Below are 20,804 nucleotides of genomic sequence, written 5' to 3'. Positions count from 1 at the left end.
AAATGAAGAAAGTGATGAACTTGAGGTTTTCATTCGGTATTCTTTAACCACTCTGTACTCAAGCTGCAAGAAAATACAAATATTAGACACATTAGTTGGACAAAAGGAAAATACACAATACATTGCAGCCTACTTATGTTTCATTACACACATAGATATTGGCCTACTATCATTTCACCAAAAATTCACAGGCTATTATAGATTGGCCTACTATCATTTCTTTAAATTAAACAAATGTTTTATTCTTTGAAATCCAACAAAAGTATTAATAAAAATTTAAATATGCATTCTCGTTTCTTTGAATTAAGCAAATGCTTTATTCTTTGTTTCTTTCATTTGATACACACAAAGAAGATAAAATAATTCAATACCAAGATAATAAATGGTTAAATACCCTACGATTGTTACATTAAGCAAATTAATCTACTATGAACTTCTTCCTGAAGCTTTTCTTCCCAAGCATAAAAGATAAAAAGGATACTAATGCTACTACTAACTTCAGAGCAACTCCCTCTTTCTACAATGTCATACACTGTCACATATCAACATAGAAAAGAAACATGAGTACCTTTCCATACATGTAATATAAAAATATTAAATGACTGATTCAAAGTAACTTATCGATAGTAAAATTAAAAAAAAATGTTTTAAAGTCTATATTTATTATTAAGTATTGACTTGTCGTATTCCTCATGTCTACAATTGAACTTTCAACACAAAAAACATATATTAAGTATGCCTTTTAGATCTTAATATTCAAGCCAAAACCATTTGACATAGAATGCAAACCTTACATTATACATAAAACACATATACATACACAAACAAACTTACAAAGCACATAAACGTACAAAGGAAGAGCATGGGTGGTTTTCAATATGCACATAATGATGAAGAATTTGCAGAAACCTCTTAAAACCAAATTAACATGGAAATTAAAAAAAATCATGTTTATTTAGTTATCAGTTTGTAAACTAAATCCCAGCTTAAATAACTTAAACTGGGTAAAAGCATCATCTAACCCGTTCCTTTTTCCTATACAAACATAAAAATTGTGATTTGATCATTTTGGGGTAAACCCTAGGAAAAGACAGAGTTTCAGAGTGCATGTCTGCTTCTTCTCTAGGATTGCTTATTCTTTAGATTTGCTTCTTCTTCATAAACCTAAAACCAAAGAAAAAATAGCCAGTGAAAAAGTAAAGTGATGAACAAAAAGGAGAAAAGACTAATGGAGATGAAAGTTCATAGAGATTTACTCATTTTCATTGTTATTCAACCCAATAGTTTCATGTGGTCCTTCCTCTTCCTTCTGTCTCAGACCTAGTCATCGAAGATTTCTCATTATTACTTCTCCAAACATACCGAAGAAACACATGAGCCACCAACAATAAAGCATGCAAGCCACAAAACAGTATATTAAAAGAAACTTTTATATGAAACAATCTAAATAGAGAACCTAAATTGAGTTACCATAAATTTCATGAGAAAAAGGAGATATTGAAAACATTTGAGAGAAATTGAAAACCTGAAGAAACATAGATTTCGTTGGCTGTTAAAGAGAGATGGTGGTTGTGAACGGTGGCAATATGAAGTAAGATGGGGGTGAAGGTGGTCAAGAAGATTTAGCCAACAATGACTTCATAGTTCATCATGTACAAGATGAAAACTTTTATGAGAAGACAAATCAATAACTAAAGGATAAAATCAATAGATGAACCAGAGACTCTAAGCATCAGAGCAAAAAAAGATGTTAGCTTTACTTATTTGGTGTAGTGAAGTAGACAGATCCAAACCTTTACTCACAAATCCACCACCTTCTTATTTATGTTCATCATCTGCTGCTGCAACAAAAACACAACATCATTTTTCACTAAAAATCATACGAATACACCTAAATTCAGAAAACCTAAGTACACGCATGATGAATATGGTCAATATAAAGGGCATCAAAATTCAAAGTAAATGATTAGAACAACTTGGGAGTTTAGGCATGGAAATTTGAGATTTGTAGTAGAAAGTAGTTACCTCATGGCATCTTTTCCACCTTCATTTTCATTTTTCTGTAACAAAATAACAAAGTATTAACATCTTGTCCTTTAGAAAACGAAAATCAAAATACATAAAGAAATTGTATATTTCCTACATTCTTTTCCAAATTTAAAGCAACTTTCAGAGTATTTGATACCAAATAAAAAAAATTCAATTCCAACAACATTGATGTTGACAGGTAAAAAAAAAACTAAGTTGCAGATATGCCAAAGGCTACCACATACTAAACTGTTTTGAGATCGACAGAGGAGTGATAATTGCCAAGATTCGATTCCTTTTGCCTAAATATAGAGTGATACGAGGAGACCGCCAAGACTCAGGCCTCAATACACAAACAAACACACAGTGGTTACCGGTTCCTTGCCCAAAACAGATCAACTCTATACGAAACCTTTTAGGCTTACAACATCAACTCAACCACTTTTGAGTTGTTTCATTTTAACCTATAATCACATTTAATTTCTTATTTTTCTCACATTTTATTACCTTCTGTGATGATAAACTTTCAGATTATGTTTTCACCAACTCAAGTTTATCCAGAGTTGCTTCATGGAGTTTTGTAGTTCCTTTTTTAGTGTGTCAATCTCTCTTGCTTTTGGATCTGCAAGCAAAGAAGTCTGAAATATATTAAAAAAAACTGAGATGATTTCCCAAATTTCTAGCTTGAATCTAGAAAAATACTGGAAAAAACAAACTAATTATCGTTGATTTTCCACAGTTGTAGCTTGAATCTTCAGAAAAACATGTAAAAAAAACAAACATATCTTTGATTTCCAAAACTTGTACCTTGAGACTCAAAGAAGTGAGGCAGGAGGGTCGACTATCGATATACACAGTGAGTTAGAAAGAGGATTAAAAAAAAGAGCTATGGTGAGTACTTTATAGAGATGGGTTCCATCACCAAAGGAATCGAACATCGACAAAGAGTTGAGGGTCGTTGCAGCATATTATGATGAAAAACCCAAAATAGGACAACAAAAATCAAGAAACCTATGGGTAGGAAGGGTAAACTTGAGTTGCTTACGGAAATCGTTGCCAGATGGGTTGGAGTCGTTGTAGCATTGAGAAAAATGAACACTTGAGGTGGTTGAGTTTGGTGGCAACAACGAGAGAGAGAGAGAGAGAGAGAGAGAGAGAGAGAGAGAGAGAGAGAGAGAGAGTCTAACGACATTAGGGTTTCTGTATTTCAAAAGACATGAAGAAGTGGGAGAGAAGGAAGGCACTCAGAAGATGGAGGAATCCAAGGAACAAAGGAATTTAATCTTATGTGCCTTACTGCCTTCAATATATTTATGTTGTTTATATTTAGCTTAGATATAGGAAAAGTTCAGCACGTTTGTTGAAAGATTATTGCAGATTTATAAGGAATTAAGTGAGTCAATCAACTGGGAGATGGAGATAAGAATCAACTGGGAGATGGAGATAAGAGGGAAAGATAAAGGAACCGGGTCAAAGATCTTTTATGTATCGTATTAGCTACTTGTATACGTTGTATTATTGTTTGTACGATTTAATCTAATTGGGTTAATTCAAATAATTATTAATATTTTATTGGTAGTGACTTGTACTATCAGTTTAATGATTTGGACGTCTTAAAAAAATAATATTATTATATTCAATCTATTTATAGAAATAGTAAGATTTCTTTTATAAGATAGTAAAAATATATAAGAATTAGAATTCAATGACGACATATGGAACAAATTAGTATTCAATGACGACATATGGAAATAATTTACAAGACTATCTTTATTTTTTTTAATAAGATGCTTAATAAACTAATGTATATAAAGTATCGCAAAATTTTCCCATATATCACAAAGATAATATGTACATCAAGGGTCTCTAAATCTAATATGCATAGTAGGGCATCCCATAGCTGCCGTAGTAATATTGGTATGGATTAACTGTAAAATCTAGTGGCGCCACCGTGGGATTTGTTTCCTTTGCGGCGGCTGGTTTCTTCTCCTCCACCGGACCAACACTCAGTAGCTCTGTGTATCCGACACCTTTCCTTAGCAAGGTCGCCAGTTCAACTGAGTCGACATGTTCCCCAGTCACAGCGATTTGGGTTTTATCTGATCCAACGAAAGATGCTGATTCGACTCCTGTTCATCAATTTTCAGATCATGATTTAGTCGAGTAATTCAATCAATTCCAATTGAGGTTAACAGTGATCAGGTATAAAACCCACAATTCAAATTGAGGTTAACATTTACGTTATGAAATTGTAATTAAGCGATTTTTCTAGAAAACGAGAATTAAGTGAAAATTGGGAAGAGGAAAATCTCGAAACATGATCTTACCGGAGAGACTAACTGCGATTTTCAGAGCCTTACGGATTTTCTTTTCGTTGTTCATTGTCACCTTCAGCACAATCTTTTGCTGCAAAACCAATCGATTACACAAATTGAGTTTAACTTATTCGAAAAAAACAAAACAGAATTGAAGTGGATTAGTAAACAATTGTGTACCTTTGCCATTTCTGTGAAGTAGATGCTGATTTGAGTGTGCCGAGTGTATCTGTATTGGATTTAGTGAATTGGAAAATAAGAGGATTTAAAGAAGACGTGTGAAGATTCAAAGTACTGAGAGGGTATTTATAGAATATTGTCCAGGAGTTCACTGAGGACGAAGACGACAAGGTCGTCAACGCCGTGGGAAAGGAAGCTTCGCACTATTTTATTTTACAAATAATTTAATAACTTTTTTTTGGATCTCTGTCGGCAACTTCTGGGACTGTAAAGGCAATAAAGGCACGTCATTTTCTAGATCATATGCATACGTACTTCTACTTTTTCAAACTTTTGTTGACATGCCTTTCATTTACATAAATGTTTAAAATTACCCGTTTTTGTTTTTCTAAACTACAGTTATTTACATATAATAAAGAGATAATGATTTAAAAGGGTAATATATTTTTCAATTTATACACATTTGATAACTGAGTTTTTTTTTTTTTTTTTTTTTTTTTTTTTTTTTTTTTTTTTTTCTTTTCATATTTACTATTTCAACTTGTTAAACTGTATACATCCAATCCTTATAACCGGTTATTTCAGGTTAGCCGAAAAAATGACTTATTAGTGTAATATATTTCTCATTTTGTAGACATTTAGTCCTTAATATTTTTGTACACATTTAGTCATTATTTTTTTTTTTGTTTCAAAATAAGTCATTTTTTGTTTTTGTACCAATTCAGTATTTATGAATGATTTATTTAAGGTTTTTCTCATGACATCTAACATGGGACTATCATTGATGATAGGGACGGTTCTCTTTGGGTGCCCGCAGTGGCACCGACAACCCTACTTGTCTTTACGTAGTGTAAATTTTTCGATATTTTTCAAATGTTTTTTCTTTTGTCTACTTACCGGCAACACCTACTACAGACTGACAACACCTACTACCAAATCCTACATCCGTCCCTGATTGATGAGGTGTTTGGGCTGTTGATGTTTATGTTCATCGCAACCTGGATTGCTTGGTTGCATTGAACTTGTGGTTTGGCTTAGGTTTTGTATTCCAAACATCGTAACTTGTTCATACGATATCTAATTTTAACGATCTTTATGTCTATGTGTCCCTTGTTTATGTGTGTGGGTGCAATTTCGGCTTGATTTCATTTTTTGATGTATTGTATATTCTTTGTCAACACGTGTTAGCAATTCGACAGGGGGTTAGGGCTATTACTTCCCGAGTCTTCCGCCACCGCTCACTTACTTTACCTTACTTTACCTCCGCTTCTGGTTAGTCTTCTATCTCTTTCTTTCTAGATTGTTCCCACCGGCATAGCTTCTCAATATCTGATCGGTGGCTTCCAACAGCGTATCGATCTTCGTTCTTCTTGATGCCTCCACTGGACCGGAATCAACCATTGGTACACTATGTGAGTTCAACAATCCATTTCAGCCATATATAAAGCAGATGCCCACATCACACTTTCAGTTATCTGCCCTCACACGCATACGTCGTTTTTCTTCACTCATCATTGTTTGCTTCCACCGCCTCACCAGCTTTTCAGTCAGCATCAACATCATCGTAGTCAACGAATGAGGTTTTGTCCCCGCTCTATTTCTCTATATCTTTGTATAGATGATTGATTTTTCTCAAATTTATTTTCATCCGAGTTTTTATATATCTTCTATTCTCAAGAGGTGATTCATGTTCATTGTATCATGAATCCGACTTTGAAAATTGCAAGTTCGTTTTGTTAAACTTTGCTTTAAATCATATGTTAAATGATTTTGTTTTTGGTCGTTGATAGGAGAACTTGGTTTGTGCTATGGTTCGATTTAGGTGATTAGGGTTGGGGTTGATGCCTACTCGATTGGAGCCATTATTGTTATGAAAGCTTATTATAGACTGTGTTTGAGTTTCCTATGTGGTTTGATTAATGCATCAATGAAATTCTCCGACTAAATAATAGTCTCTGTTATCATCATCAGGTCCACCAAGAAACTCTGCAGAAATTGCAGTCGATACTCCAGAAGCAGTGAAGAAGATACTATTTAGGTTTTGTGAAAAAGAAGTAAGTAATCATCCTTTATTTTCCTTTTATACATAAACCAATCTTATACAACTCATTTTAATTCTCCTTTCTTTCAATTCTTAGTTTAATAGGATTCTTGAGAAAGGTGATGCAAGGATAATCAATATTCAAAGTGTCTTAGGAGCCACAATTGGGATTCTCTCTGATACTGCATCCAAGATTCATCACCACTTATATCTAAAACTATTGGGTACTGCTGACGAAATCAAAATTGCTAAACTCCTCATTACAGATGTAATCACAAAGGTAAACAACAATTCAAGACTTTCAAGTTTCAAGTTTCAACATCTAAAATCTTTATAAATTTTTTACTAGTATTATAGCAACGAAGTGACCCACTTACATATAGTTTATCTTGGTAGTTTAATTATTGATTTACCTGAAAGTTTATAATCAACCCCCTGTTCAATATATTTTCTTGCCACGACCACACTATTTTATGATTTGGTGTGATTAGGTTTTTTTTCTATGTATTATCTTAAAAACTATTTTTTACAGTTATATTCACTCCAAATTACTATGTAATCCTTTCTATCGATAACAACACGAAGCTGCCAAAATGATCGGAGTTGTCCAAATCCATACCCTTCAAAGTCGGGTTCCTCATCTAGTTTCTTTATTAAATTCATTTTTTTTGTATTATTAAACAATTAGATTTGGTCAAATAAATGAGATTTTTCACTTATTATCCTTCAAAATTTGAAATAAGTTTCATTTAACACCTTTTACTTATTGAACCTGTTCAATTTATAGTCTTTTTAAAAATAATAATAATAATAATAATAAGTGCATATAAATTTCTAAAAAAAAATAAATCATACGTCCCACACAATAACTTTGTCAATCAAATACATTTGTTTTTATATAAAATTCATATTACAACTTCAATTTGTCTAAAACATCTTAAGTACTATGATTAGTGGTCAAAAACTACTTATATGCGTCTAGTCGATCTTTATATAGAGTTACCTATCTCATTCAATGTGTAACACCCCAAATTCTGGTATGTATTTAAATATTTATTTTTTCAAGTTCTCAAGAGGAACTCGACGAGTCAGTAGCCAGAATCGTTGGGATTTTGAGCACGTTTAAGTTGGCTACTCGGCGAGTCCATATCCTGGACTCGGCGAGTCCGCCAGTCTGGATGAAACCCTAATTTCAAGGGTTTGCACCTTATTTAAACAACTTTTTGGGACCCCAAGTCAGCCTCCATCACCCCCAAAGCATCCTTCTCGAAACCCTAGAACTCTCTTAGGTTTTTGTGTGTTTTGGTGTGATTCTTTGAAGATCTTGTGAGAAGAAGGAAGGTAGATCAAGGGGAGAAGAAGGAGATCCAAGATCTTTGTGGCATTTAAGAGTATAGTAAGGTATAACTCGACCATTTTTCTGTTTCTATGCTTTAATCCCCTTTGGAAAGCCATTAAAGCTATTCTTGAACCATTTCTTGGCTTGGTAATAGCATAGAGGACTCATTGAGATGAATAGCCTTCAGATCTATCTAGGTTTGAGTTCCAGAAGCTTAGATCTAGTACCTTTCTGGAGCCATTTTACATGAAAGCTCTAGATCTACTCTTATAGTGTGCTTTGAGCCTTAAAACCTCCATTTGATGTTATCCACACGTAAAGTTGGAAACTTTACGTGTTAATTAAGCCCCTAGAACCTAGATCTATGAATGGAATGAACTGGTTTCAAGCAGAATCGAGTGTATAGTGATTGCATGTATACGACTCGGCGAGTCGTTCTTCAGACTCAGCGAGTCGAGTCGCGAGTCCCCTGTTTCCCCCTTTTCGAGTTATACCGAGTGGAACCAGTGAGGGAGAGATGGACTCAGTGAGCTAGAGGTTAGACTCATTCGTGGAAGAACACGGCGAGTCAATGCCCTGACTCGGCGCGTCCAAGGCAATCTTCATGACTCAAGAACAGACCCGACTTGTTGTTCATATAACTTGGCGAGTCACAGTCAGAGTGTTCATATGTTGAAGGAGAGCTCGACGAGTTGTTCATACAATTCGGCGAGTCGGATGCAGATTGTCTGAGTGTTAGTTCGAAGAGTAACTCGTCGAATTTATGCTGAACTCAACGAGTAGTATCGGGGTGAGGTAAGAAAGTGAGAATAAGGACTCGACGAGTTGGTGACCCAACTCGACGAGTCAGGCCAACTGAATGTGGACTTTGACTGATAGGTTGACTTTGACCAAGTGTAAGATAGTCTTTTTACCCTCAGAATTATTATCAGTACTTGATTGAGGGTACTTATGGAAATTGTAGTCGAGGTGAAGCCGGAGCCGCAGCAGACAGATTCCGGAGCAGTTCTTTCAGCAGCTAGGCTACAAGGTGAGTTTCCTTCTAGTAGGAACGGGTCTAAGGCCACAATGCCGACCCGTTTAATTAGTAGTAGCTTCCGGACCTCGGTCCGATGCAGTAGTTAGAATGTTGGATGCCTTCGTAGCTCAGGCAGTTTTCATGTGTTATGTGTTCCGGGTTACGACCCGATGCAGTATGCAGTTTATGTGTTATTGCTAGTTGATATGTTTATGCTATGCTATGTTATGCTCAGTTAGTTTCCGGACTTCGGTCCGATGCAGTGAGTTCCAGACTTTTGTCCGATGAAGGGGACAAGGTCCCAGTCAGTTCCGGACTTCAGTCCGATGCAGTTAGTTCCGGACTTCGGTCCGATGCATGGGATAAGGTCTCACTCAGTTCCGGACTTCGGCCTGATGCAGTTTTCGGACATCGGTCTGATGTAGTGGGCAAGGCCTAATATGTGTTTATATGTTATTGTATGGTATGTGGTGGTTTGGGGGATTTGTGCTTACAGTTTCAGTTTTGGTTTCAGGTACTTCCGCAAGTAAAGGGAAGAGCTCGGGATGACGGCATCGCACACACCACAACTTTAGCTTTATTCCTGGGAGTTTTTTTCCGATACTTAGATATGATTTGATACATTTTTGATACAACACTTTTATTATGGCTTTTGAGATATCCGACGTATGACTTTTATTATATGACATTCAGTGTTATGACCTTTATTATTATTTAAAAACAAAAAAAATTTGGATCGTATTTTTAGGATGTTTCACAATGTGGTGGAATAGTATTCATCAGGTAACCTCCATCCAATATAGCTTTGATGTAATGACTGTTATTTTGATATCCAATTGCTATGGCAACACATTTATACTAAAATGATGGAAAAGATCGAAGTGGTAGCTATGTCTGACTACCTGTGACGGTTAAATCATGTAGTATTACATTATATCTTGAAGCAATGAGAATACATATTTCTGATATTATTATCCAATAGGTGCATGACTGCTGAAAAATTTAAAGTGTTGCAATTATGAGACTAATTTTGGGTTCAAACATGCCAACATTATACGGCTTATATTTCATCAACGCTTTAATTAAGTCTTTTCGAATATTAGGCCATGCATCTTCCTCTAAACCGAGACATAATAATATTACTTGAAAACCACAATTTCCATCATCACTTGCGCGACCTTTACACAGGTGAACAATCCTAGAGCACAGACACGTAAGCTAAATCCTTAACCCTCTTGTTGAGGCCTTAGACATAAAAATTTATTGATCCACATCTTTCTTAGTACAGACCTTGCACGGATACAAGCGCGATTCCCAACGCGAGTTCCCATTACAAGCCCACTCGAAAATGGCCACTCGTATTCTTCTTGAAGACCCTTCCCTACAACTAATGAACATCCAATTATGAGTTTGCCCTTAGTCCCTGGCTGGAGACACTAACAAAAACATGCAAAAATGATCCTCAAAACATACCGACTGTGTACTTGACCCTAAACCAAAGCATATGATGTACCAAAACCTTAATAACCCTTCACTCTCTGCTATGCCAATACAAACCATTGCTTCACCGAGCAAAGATGATCAAACCAAGAATTTATGCGTTATATCCAACCCCCTTAAGAAAATCATGAAGAACTTTATAAATTGCGACCTCATAACCAATTCCAACTTGAAAATCAAAACCTTAGCAACAACTTGCGAGCAACCGGAATCATAATCAATACATCCTACATAGACTTTCTGATACCTAACTGATACTCCCTACAACCGTATTTCTTCCTTTATCCAAACCATCTGACTGGTGGGTCTCTCGATTCCGATCAACACGCCAATGTCGAATGTACTACCAATAGAAGAAATAAACAATCATGATCACTAGGCCCACAGCCTACGATCGGAATACCCCTACAAGGTCCTCAGCATAGGTCTGGATTGCCTCCGAGCCCACAACATGAGTATGGAATGCCCTCCCCGGCCCTCATCCCATGTCAGGAATGTTTTCAGTATCACACCAACCTTGTCAACATCACATCATCCGCCTAATACTCCGTGCCTAATGATACCCACCTCATCCCATTGCCTTTAAGGGACCTAAGCAACTCCCTCACAATGCCAATTGAGCATAACAATGCTGCTACCCAAGCAACACCATATGAAAACATGGTCGCACACGACCTTAGAATAGGATAACGGTTTCCTTCTTGGTCTAATTCGAAGTCTATAACCCAAAAGTGCCATGAATATCCTTAGGGAACCCATAATCTAAACAATTTAATATATGAAACCTATGTATTGGTTCACCATCTGACTTTTCTCCATTGGAATTACTTTATAGGTCGAATATATCCAAACGAACAACTAATTTATCCCCGTAACCAGCTAGATTGACATTCTTAAAAAATGGAACTTCTTCTTGGTTTTCAATTTCATTAACTTTACCGACCTCATTAAGCTGAACTTGATGTTGGTGTTCAGTATTATCTCATGCACCTACATCATTAACATATGTAACAACATACGTATAATTTTGAGGATCCACATAGTGAATAGGTAATTACACCACATTTTCATTTTCAGCAGCAACACTATGAAATCGACGTACATTAGAAGTTGCTTCCTTTTCCGCTGGATATGTTTTCAACTGATTAACACTATCATCTCCTTCTTTAGCACCATCACCTTCAACAATCACGAAAATTACATTCATAGGTTTTCTTCGAAAACTCTTTAATTACATTGATCAAGTTTCTAACATAACCATCATCTACTATGACTATAATATACTGCATTTTGGGATGACGGAAAGCAACACTAATAATTGATTTATCTAACAAACTAGTCTTACTTTCACCAAATATAGAAATTCACAAAAGTAATATTTTCGAAAAATCGCACACGGAACTAAACATTCTAGAACTTCCCCTCGTTGCCAAGCGTATCTTAGTTGATAATCATTTATCTCTCACTTTCCGTCAATTACAACCACATCAAAATATTTAGTAGAAATTATAATATTTTTTATTGAAAATATAGCATGAAAAAATAAACGCTAATATTCTAGATTTTTTATCTGCATTCTATACAAAGTAGTAAAAATATAAAATCATAGCCAAAGATGTCAAACATCTTAGTTCAAAATCGTAGTCAAACTTACAAACTTTTATTGTAAACATAATAAATTAAAATCCGCATGTCAAAAAAGTGGAAATCGCGGAGGACTTAACAGGAAACTGTAGATGGCCATGTACCATATGCAATTTCGTGTTTCAAAATGAGCAACATGAATGTTTTTTATAGATAATACAAAATCTCATGTCAAGTAGTATTCAAAGACGACATGGAAATAATCTACAAGACTATCTTTATTATTATTTTTTAATAAGATGCTTAATAAACTAATGTATATTAAGTATCGCAAAATTTTCCCATATATCACAAAGATAATATGTACATCAAGGGTCTCTTATTTCATGGAATGCAAAACTCCCAAAAAAAAAAAAAAAAAGTTTAAATGAAGCTAGTTATGCATCAATATAAAACTAATTTCTTTCACTCTTTTTCACTAAATAAGATCTAAATCTAATATGCATAGTAGGGCATCCCATAGCTGCCGTAGTAATATTGGTATGGATTAACTGTAAAATCTAGTGGCGCCACCGTGGGATTTGTTTCCTTTGCGGCGGCTGGTTTCTTCTCCTCCACCGGACCAACACTCAGTAGCTCTGTGTATCCAACACCTTTCCTTAGCAAGGTCGCCAGTTCAACTGAGTCGACATGTTCCCCAGTCACAGCGATTTGGGTTTTATCTGATCCCACGAAAGATGCTGATTCGACTCCTGTTCATCAATTTTCAGATCATGATTTAGTCAAGTGCTCCAATCAATTCCAATTGAGGTTAACAATGATCAGGTATAAAACCCACAATTCAAATTGAGGTTAACATTTACGTTATGAAATTGAAATTAAGCGATTTTTCTGGAAAACGAGAATTAAGTGAAAATTGGGAAGAGGAAAATCTCGAAACATGATCTTACCGGAGAGACTAACTGCGATTTTCAGAGCCTTACGGATTTTCTTTTCGTTGTTCATTGTGACCTTCACCACAATCTTTTGCTGCAAAACCATTCGATTACACAAATTGAGTTTAACTTATTCGAAAAAACAAAACAGAATTGAACTGGATTAGTAAACAAATGTGTACCTTTGCCATGTCTGTGAAGTAGATGCTGATTTGACTGTGTCAACTGTCAAGTGTATCTGTATTGGATTTAGTAATTTGGAAAATAAGAGGATTTAAAGAAGACGTGTGAAGATTCAAAGTACTGAGAGGGTATTTATAGAATATTGTCCAGGAGTTCACAGAGGACGAAGACGACAAGGTCGTCAACGCCGTGGGAAAGGAAGCTTCGCACTATTTTATTTTACAAATAATTTAATAACTTTTTTGGATCTCTGTCAGCAACTTCTGGGACTGTAAAGGCAATAAAGGCACGTCATTTTCTAGATCATATGCATACGTAGTTCTACTTTTTCAAACTTTTGTTTACATGCCTTTCATTTACATAAAAGTTTGAAATGACCCCTTTTTGTTTTTCTACACTACAATTATTTACATATAATAAACCTCAGTTACAAATTAATAAGTGTATCCACCTCTTAGTAGGGATGATATTTAGAACCGAAAACCGGAACCGGAATATATAGAACCGGTTCTGGTTCCGGGTTTAAAATTTGATTTTATCCAGGTTCCGGGTTTGAATCAATCGGGTCCGGGTAAATCAAATCAGGTCTAAAAATCGGAACCGGTGTTTGGAACCGGAACCACTTTTAGGGTCGGAACCGGTTTTTGTGAAACGTTTAAAAGATGCATATCTCATTCGTTTCGATTCCGATTGACATGTGGTCTTTCCAACATGTAGTTTAGAGTTTGTACACGATTTTAGACTATAAAATTGCCATTTTTAGTTTTATATTCATTGACTTACAGTCCTCCAAAGTCAAGATATCAAAGCTGTTTTTTATTTTTCAGTTTTTTTGTATTCGGTGAATGTTTTAAAACATGCATACTTTATTCGTTTGAAGTCGGATTGACATGTGGTTTTTTCCATCATGTAGTTTACAGTTTGTACATGAGTTTAGACTATAATTTTGTCATTTTTGGTTTAACATTCAATGATTTATAGTTCTCCGAAGTCGGGATATCAAAACTTAAAATTTTCAACTTTTTACCTATTTGTTTTTGTAATTTGTATTATGTGAAAATGTTAACATATGCATATCTCATTCGTTTAAAGTCGGATTGACATACGGTTTTATTCAGAGTGTACTTTAGAGTTTGTACATAAGTTTAGACTATAATTTTGTTAATTTTGGTTTCATATTCAATGAGTTACAATCCCCCAAAGTCGGTATATCAATTTGAAAATTTTCAAAGTTCAACCTACTAGGTAGTAAGTAATTACCAAAAAAATTCCGATTTTTTCGGGTTTTCCAGTTATAAACCCACTTTGTCCGGTTCCAACCTACCCACTTTGATGTTTCCGGGTTTTCCAGTTCTAGACCGACTTTACCCGGAACCAATTCCTATATACCAGTCGGGTTTTCGGTTCTATAAAATCTCGTTAACCGGTTCCGAGTTTTCCGGGTCCGGGTCCATCCGGTCCGGATTTGGACCCACTTTCGTCCCTACCTCTTAGGAACACTAAAGATTCTAAGAGGTTTGCAGAAATGGTCCCATGTTTATTGGTATGGGTGCAATTCCGGCATGATTTTTGTAAGGGGTCATTTTTTGACGTATTGTATATTCTTTGTCAACACGTACTAGCAATCCGACAGGGGTTAGGGCTTTTACTTCCCGATCCTTCCGCCACCGCTCACTTACTTTACCTTTGCTTCTGGCTAGTCTTTTATCTCTTTCTTTCTAGATTGTTCCCAACTCCATAGCTTCTCTACCTCTGATCGGTGGCTTCCAACGGCGTCTCGATCTACATTCTTCTTGATGCCTACACTGGACCCGAATCAACCATTGGTATGTTGTGTGAGTTCAGCAACCCATTTCAACCACATATAAAGCAGATGCCCACATTACATATTCGGTTATCTTCCCTGACACGCGTACGTCGTTTTTCTTCACTCATCATTGTTTGCTTCCACCGCCTCACCATCTTTTCGGTCAGCATCAACACCGCCATTGTCAACCAATGAGGTTTTGCGCCCGCTCTCTTTCTCTATATCTTTGTACAAATGATTGATTTCTCCCAAATTTCTTTTCATCCGACTTTTTATATATCTTCTATTCTCAAGAGGAGATCCATGTTCGTTGGATCATGAATCCAACTTCGAAAATTGCAGGTTCATTTTGTTAAACTTTGCTTTAAGTCATATGTTAAATGATTTTGTTTTTTGCCGTTGATAGGAGAAGTTGGTTTGTGCTACGGTTCGATTTAGGTATTTAGGGTTGGGGGTGATGCCTACTCGATTGGAGCCATTACTGTTATGAAAGCTTATTATAGACAGTGTTTGAGTTTCCTATGTGGTTTGATTAATGCATCAATGAAATTTGCCGAATAAATCATTGTCTCTGTTATTCAGGTCCACCAAGAAACTATGCAGAAATTGTGCAGTCAATACTCCAGAAGCAGTGAAGAAGATACAATTTAGGTTTCGTGAAAAAGAAGTAAGTAATCATCCTTCATTTCCCTTTTATACATACACCAATCTTATACAGCTCATTCTAATTCTCCTTTCTTTCAATTCTTAGTTTAACAGGATTCTTGGGAAAGGTGATGCAAGGATAATCAACATTCAAAGTGTCTCAAGAGCCATAATTGGGATTCTATCTGATACTGCATCCAAGATTCATCGCCACTTATATCTAAAACTACTAGGTACTGCTGATGAAATCAAAATTGCTAAACTCCTCATTTATGGTCGGTCCAAAGGTTTTTCATGCCCCAAACAAAAAGCGTTAATAATGTCCCGATATTTACATCAAATTTGTTTAAATTATAAAGCTATAATACAAAAAAAAACACACAAACACACACATTTTTATATTAAAAGATTGTATCCATACACACTAAAACTAGCAAACTTAACCAAAAACAACGGATTAGAGATGTTTAATGTCATCAATAAATAATATTCCAAACACTTTGTTGTGTCAGGGAAACATGTTTGGTCTTTGTTACTTAAAAAATACATCTTAATAAACAATACCAAAAGAGAAGAATAAAAACTTTTCGCGAGTTGTGATTCGTTGTTTCAAATTGATGGTGGAAATAGTTGAAACATTAGAAGCAAAGTGATCTAGCAATAAATAAATAAAAATATAAGTAATGCAAAAATTGAAAACAAAAATTTACATTTGCAAGGAACCTAATAAAAATTCTCGATAATCCTATAAATCCTATTATAACATAAACACAAGTTATTTGCACATATTGGTTTCTATTATACGATGCTAATTATTTACTTTTAAATTATTCTTTGGCAATTTTGCATTGATTGGTGTCTTTGCTAACATGGTTTGATTAAATAAATTACAAGTTTGAAAAATAATTATTTACATTGACAGGTTTCTTTGATATCTAACTTTGAATGGAATAAAAAAAAAGGTTAATAAATAAGCAAAAAAAAAACCCAAAGTAGTCTCGCAATCAAATCTAAGGACTCATGAACTTCAAACAAAAACACTGGAACAGAGAAGATGAAATTATTTCAACTAGCAATAACATAGAAGTAAACTGTAATCATTTTTCCAAGTCAAATAGCAAATTTCAATTGATTTCAGTGGGAATTTAAGTACAGACTTTAATAGTAATTCAATTGATTTAGAATGGCTTAATCATTAATCATTACTGAAGCAATAAACAAAAACAAGCTGGCCTTTAAACCAATAGAAAGCTAGTAATTAGTAACGGGTGAGCCCATAAATCTATTTGAGAGGCTGAGCAGTGAGCAACCATACTTAGAGACAAACATGAGACAGAGATGCAAAAGGTTGAAGAAGTGAACAAAAATCCATCTGAAATCTCGGCATTCTCAATATATAAAATAAGGAATTTCAGAATAAAAAATACGAAAACACCATCTATTACAATTCACAAATCATAAGAATCAATAATTCAGAAAACAATCAAACATTAAACAAAAGCTGGAAATTTCCTGAATCATAAAGCGGAAAAAAAAACATATAAAATGAGACGGTTGGATATCAAAATTTTCAAAAACTACCGAGAAAACAAGCATTATTTATTAAGGATCATGCACCGAATATCCGTTCATAGTTAAATTAGATTTAAGATTCCAATATTGTTGTAGTCAATGATTGAGTTGCTTGTATAGTCCTATTAATTCTCCTGTAATTTTGTATATCTGTGCTATTTATTGACGAATAGTATTGAAGGCTATTATCAGAGGTTTTTACATTCAATTACAATATGGTATTCAGAGCCTTCTAACTCGGAAGAGTATAGTGATCCTATTCTTTTTTTTTTTTTTTTTTAAATCTCATCTTCTACATCTCATTCCCATGGCAACTTCACAGCCCCTAATTCCCATCACCACTGCAACCCACTTTCCTACCAAACTTACGTCCCAAAATTTTCCCGTATGGCGGCGCCAAGTTCAGTCCACTTTAATCGGACTAGGACTTGATAATTTTATCACCGATGGCAATGTTCCATCAAAGACTATTGCCGACAAGGAGGTCACTAAACCAAACCCGGAATACACTGTTTGGTATCGACAAGATCAAATCTTGTTTAGTGCTATTCTCGGATCCTGCTCCGACGAGATTCAACCGGTTATTGCATCGGCTTCGACTGCTAAAGAAGCATGGGATCGCCTCACATCCAGCTTTGCAAGCAAATCTCGATCCAGAATTATCCCCCTTAAATCAAAACTTGCAAAGAACCCAAAGGGAAATCGCTCCGTTGCGGTTTTCTTGAATGAAATGCGATCTATTGCGGATGAATTGGCGCTGGTTCAAAGTCCGATTCATGAAGAAGATCTTCTAGTTCATATCCTCACCTAACTTGATGATGAATACAACTCCATCACTGCTGCCCTTAAGGTACAAGAACAACCGATTTCTTACCCGAAACTCTTCAATAAACTGGTTGATTCTGAGCGATCTCTCAAGGAAGCCGAACCTACCGCTCCTCTAATCGTTACTGCTAATGCTTCACAACGTCAAACGGGTCGCTCCCAATTCAGATCTGCATCTGATCAGTCCACTCGGAACCAACAATTCTATTCCGGATCCTCTCAAAGGCCATATCGGATGACAAACAATTCGCCGACTAACTACTCACGACCAAATAGAAGCAATCAGTTTTGCAACTTCTGCAACATTCAAGGTCATGATACACGAGATTGCCGGAAACTTGTTAAGTTTTTAAAAGATCATCACATCACCTTCAATAACAACTCACCTGCTCCTCCAGTGGCCAATGCGATCTCATCTGCTTCTCAATCGTATCCTCTACCAAAACAGTGGATGATCGATAGTGGTGCTTCTCACCATTTAACCTCTTGTCCATCCACTCTCACTTCCGTTTCAGAGTACGGAGGACCAGACGAAATCGTTTTGGGTGACGGTACAAACCTCTCTATTTCTCATACCGGTTCCACTAATATTTCCACTTCGTCAAAATCATTATCTTTACGTGACATTCTTTGTGTTCCTAAACTGCGTAAAAACTTGATTTCAGTTGCCAAATTATGTCGGACTAATCACGTCTCTGTTGAATTTCTCCCTTCCCATTTCTTTGTGAAGGATCTCAAAACGGGGGCGCGTCTCATGCGAGGGGAGAACATCCATGATGTTTACTACCTAAATTGCTTGCCTCATCTTCCTCAAATCAATGCTATTACATCAACTTCACCAATCCAATGGCATCACACGCTTGGACATCCGTGTCTTCGTACTTTTAAAATTATTTGTAAAGATTTAGGTCTTGATTTTAAATCACTATCAACTTCTACCTTGCATTGTTAGTCATGTGCTATTAATAAATGTCACAAGTTTCCATTTGGTCAAAACTCTTTTGTTGTTACAAAACCATTACAACTTCTCTATTCAGACGTATGGGGTCTGGTTCAAACATCTATTGATGGGTATCAATATTATGTTCTGTTTGTTGATTACTATTCCAAATATGTTTGGCTTTACCCTATCAAATCCAAGTCTGATGTTGCAAAGATTTTTCCTCAATTCAAACTACTTGTGGAAAAATTCTTCCAAACACCGATCCTATCGCTCTTCACTGACAATGGTGGTGAGTATATCGGACTTGTTCCTTTTCTTCAATCAACCGGAATTTCTCACTATACTACTCCACCCCATACGTCCGAACAAAATGGAATTGCCGAACGTCGTCATTGACATATTGTCGGACTTGCCCTTCTACACTATGCCGGCTTATCACTCACCTTTTGGTCTCATGCTTTCCAAATCGCCGCTTACCTTATCAATCGTCTTCCAACTCCAATTCTTGGTTCAAAATCTCCATACCATGTTCTCTATGGCACTTCACCAAATTATACAAAATTAAAACCCTTTGGTTTCTTGTGCCATCCATGGCTTAAACCTTATGCACCTTCCAAGCTACACCCACGGTCCCAACCGTGTATTTTTTAGGCTACTCCTCTTCCAAGTCAGCCTATAAATGCCTTGACACTAAAATGAATCGTCTATACCATTCTCGACATGTGGTGTTTGTTGATAATCAATTTCCCTCTAAACTTGATGCTTCTCAAATATCATCACTCATCAACGTGGATGATTTTTTAAAACAAATCATTAAAAAATCCCCACCTATACATGACAAGTCTACCCCACAGTCCATGAAAGCCCCTCAACCCTTGCATGCTACACCACCCATTACTGTACAAATTCCATTCACCATGCAACCCACTAACTCTCCCATAATCACAAACAATAACCCTCCCTTACCTTTACATGTTGTTTCTTCTAACCCCTCCTTGTCCACTCAATCTACTCTCACTCCGTAAACAAATACCCAACCATCAACTCCTTCAAACATCTCCTCACCTACCCAATCAAACCCGTCACCTGTCACCTCATCTCCAACATCCACTTCTCTGTCCTCTCCAACCTTACCGCCAAGAGTCCGCAAACCAAACACCAAGTATTACAACCCTCATTTTGTTAACAACACCACTCTCCATCCTATTCCTCATGCTCTTGAACCCCATACCTATCTTCAAGCCTCCAAAGATCCTCTATGGTGTCAAGCTATGGACAATGAGTATAACGTATTGCTTCCTAATCACACTTGGGAACTCGTTCCTCCAACTTCTCATCATCCTATCAGATGCAAGTGGATCTTTCGTATTAAACGACACCCGGATGGTACTCTTGATAAGTATAAGGCAAGGCTTGTAGCTAAAGGGTTCCTTCAAGAGTACGGTAAGGATTACTTTGACACATTCAGTCCCGTTACTAAACCTGTTACTATACGAACCGTGCTTTCCCTTACCTTATCTCGATATTGGTCACTACGTCAACTTGACGTAAATAATGCATTCTTGCATGGTACTTTGCAAGAGGAGGTCTACATGGTACAACCTCCCGGTTACACAAACCCACAATATCCAAATCATGTTTGTAAGCTCAAACGGTCCCTTTATGGGCTCAAACAAGCACCACGAGCATGGTATATCGCTCTTACATCATTCTTGCTTAACTCGGGCTTCAAAAAGTCTCTTGCCGATGCTTCTCTCTTTATATACAACCGTGACGGTATCATGTGTTACTTTATGGTTTACGTCGATGACATCATACTAACCGGTAACACAAAAAAGTTTCTTGATCAGTTTGTTACTAAGCTAGCTTCGTGGTTCTCTATCAAAGAC

General features: G+C 36.1%; 2 protein-coding genes across 2 annotated transcripts; both read right to left on the bottom strand.

Annotated features, from left to right (window-relative positions):
- Nucleotides 1-3,833: 3,833 nt before the first annotated feature.
- LOC145003799 (heavy metal-associated isoprenylated plant protein 46-like) lies at nt 3,834-4,658 on the bottom strand. Its single transcript, XM_078962712.1, has 3 exons — nt 4,524-4,658; nt 4,356-4,434; nt 3,834-4,157 (listed from the first exon to the last, which is right to left on the bottom strand). Exons 1-3 carry the CDS (start codon nt 4,530-4,532, stop codon nt 3,901-3,903), a joined length of 345 nt encoding a protein of 114 aa, XP_078818838.1. The 5' UTR covers nt 4,533-4,658; the 3' UTR covers nt 3,834-3,900.
- A 7,673-nt stretch (nt 4,659-12,331) lies between these two features.
- LOC145003844 (heavy metal-associated isoprenylated plant protein 46-like) lies at nt 12,332-13,260 on the bottom strand. Its single transcript, XM_078962749.1, has 3 exons — nt 13,123-13,260; nt 12,956-13,034; nt 12,332-12,757 (listed from the first exon to the last, which is right to left on the bottom strand). The coding sequence occupies exons 1-3, from the start codon at nt 13,129-13,131 to the stop codon at nt 12,501-12,503; spliced, it is 345 nt and encodes a 114-aa protein (XP_078818875.1). The 5' UTR covers nt 13,132-13,260; the 3' UTR covers nt 12,332-12,500.
- Between the last annotated feature and the right edge of the window lie 7,544 nt (nt 13,261-20,804).

Source organism: Lactuca saligna, chromosome 7 (assembly GCF_052625555.1).
Source record: "Lactuca saligna cultivar CGN05327 chromosome 7, ASM5262555v1, whole genome shotgun sequence".
In the NCBI taxonomy this organism is placed as follows: domain Eukaryota; kingdom Viridiplantae; phylum Streptophyta; class Magnoliopsida; order Asterales; family Asteraceae; genus Lactuca; species Lactuca saligna.
Note: the sequence above shows the minus strand (reverse complement) of the source record. Positions and strands in the feature narration are given on the sequence as shown.

Excerpts from the sequence above, each read along its gene's own strand:
- LOC145003799 (XM_078962712.1), bottom strand. Across the intron at positions 4,158-4,355 it reads AATCGCAGTTAGTCTCTCCG|GAGTCGAATCAGCATCTTTC; the intron begins GTAAGATCATGT and ends ATTGATGAACAG.
- LOC145003844 (XM_078962749.1), bottom strand. Across the intron at positions 12,758-12,955 it reads AATCGCAGTTAGTCTCTCCG|GAGTCGAATCAGCATCTTTC; the intron begins GTAAGATCATGT and ends ATTGATGAACAG.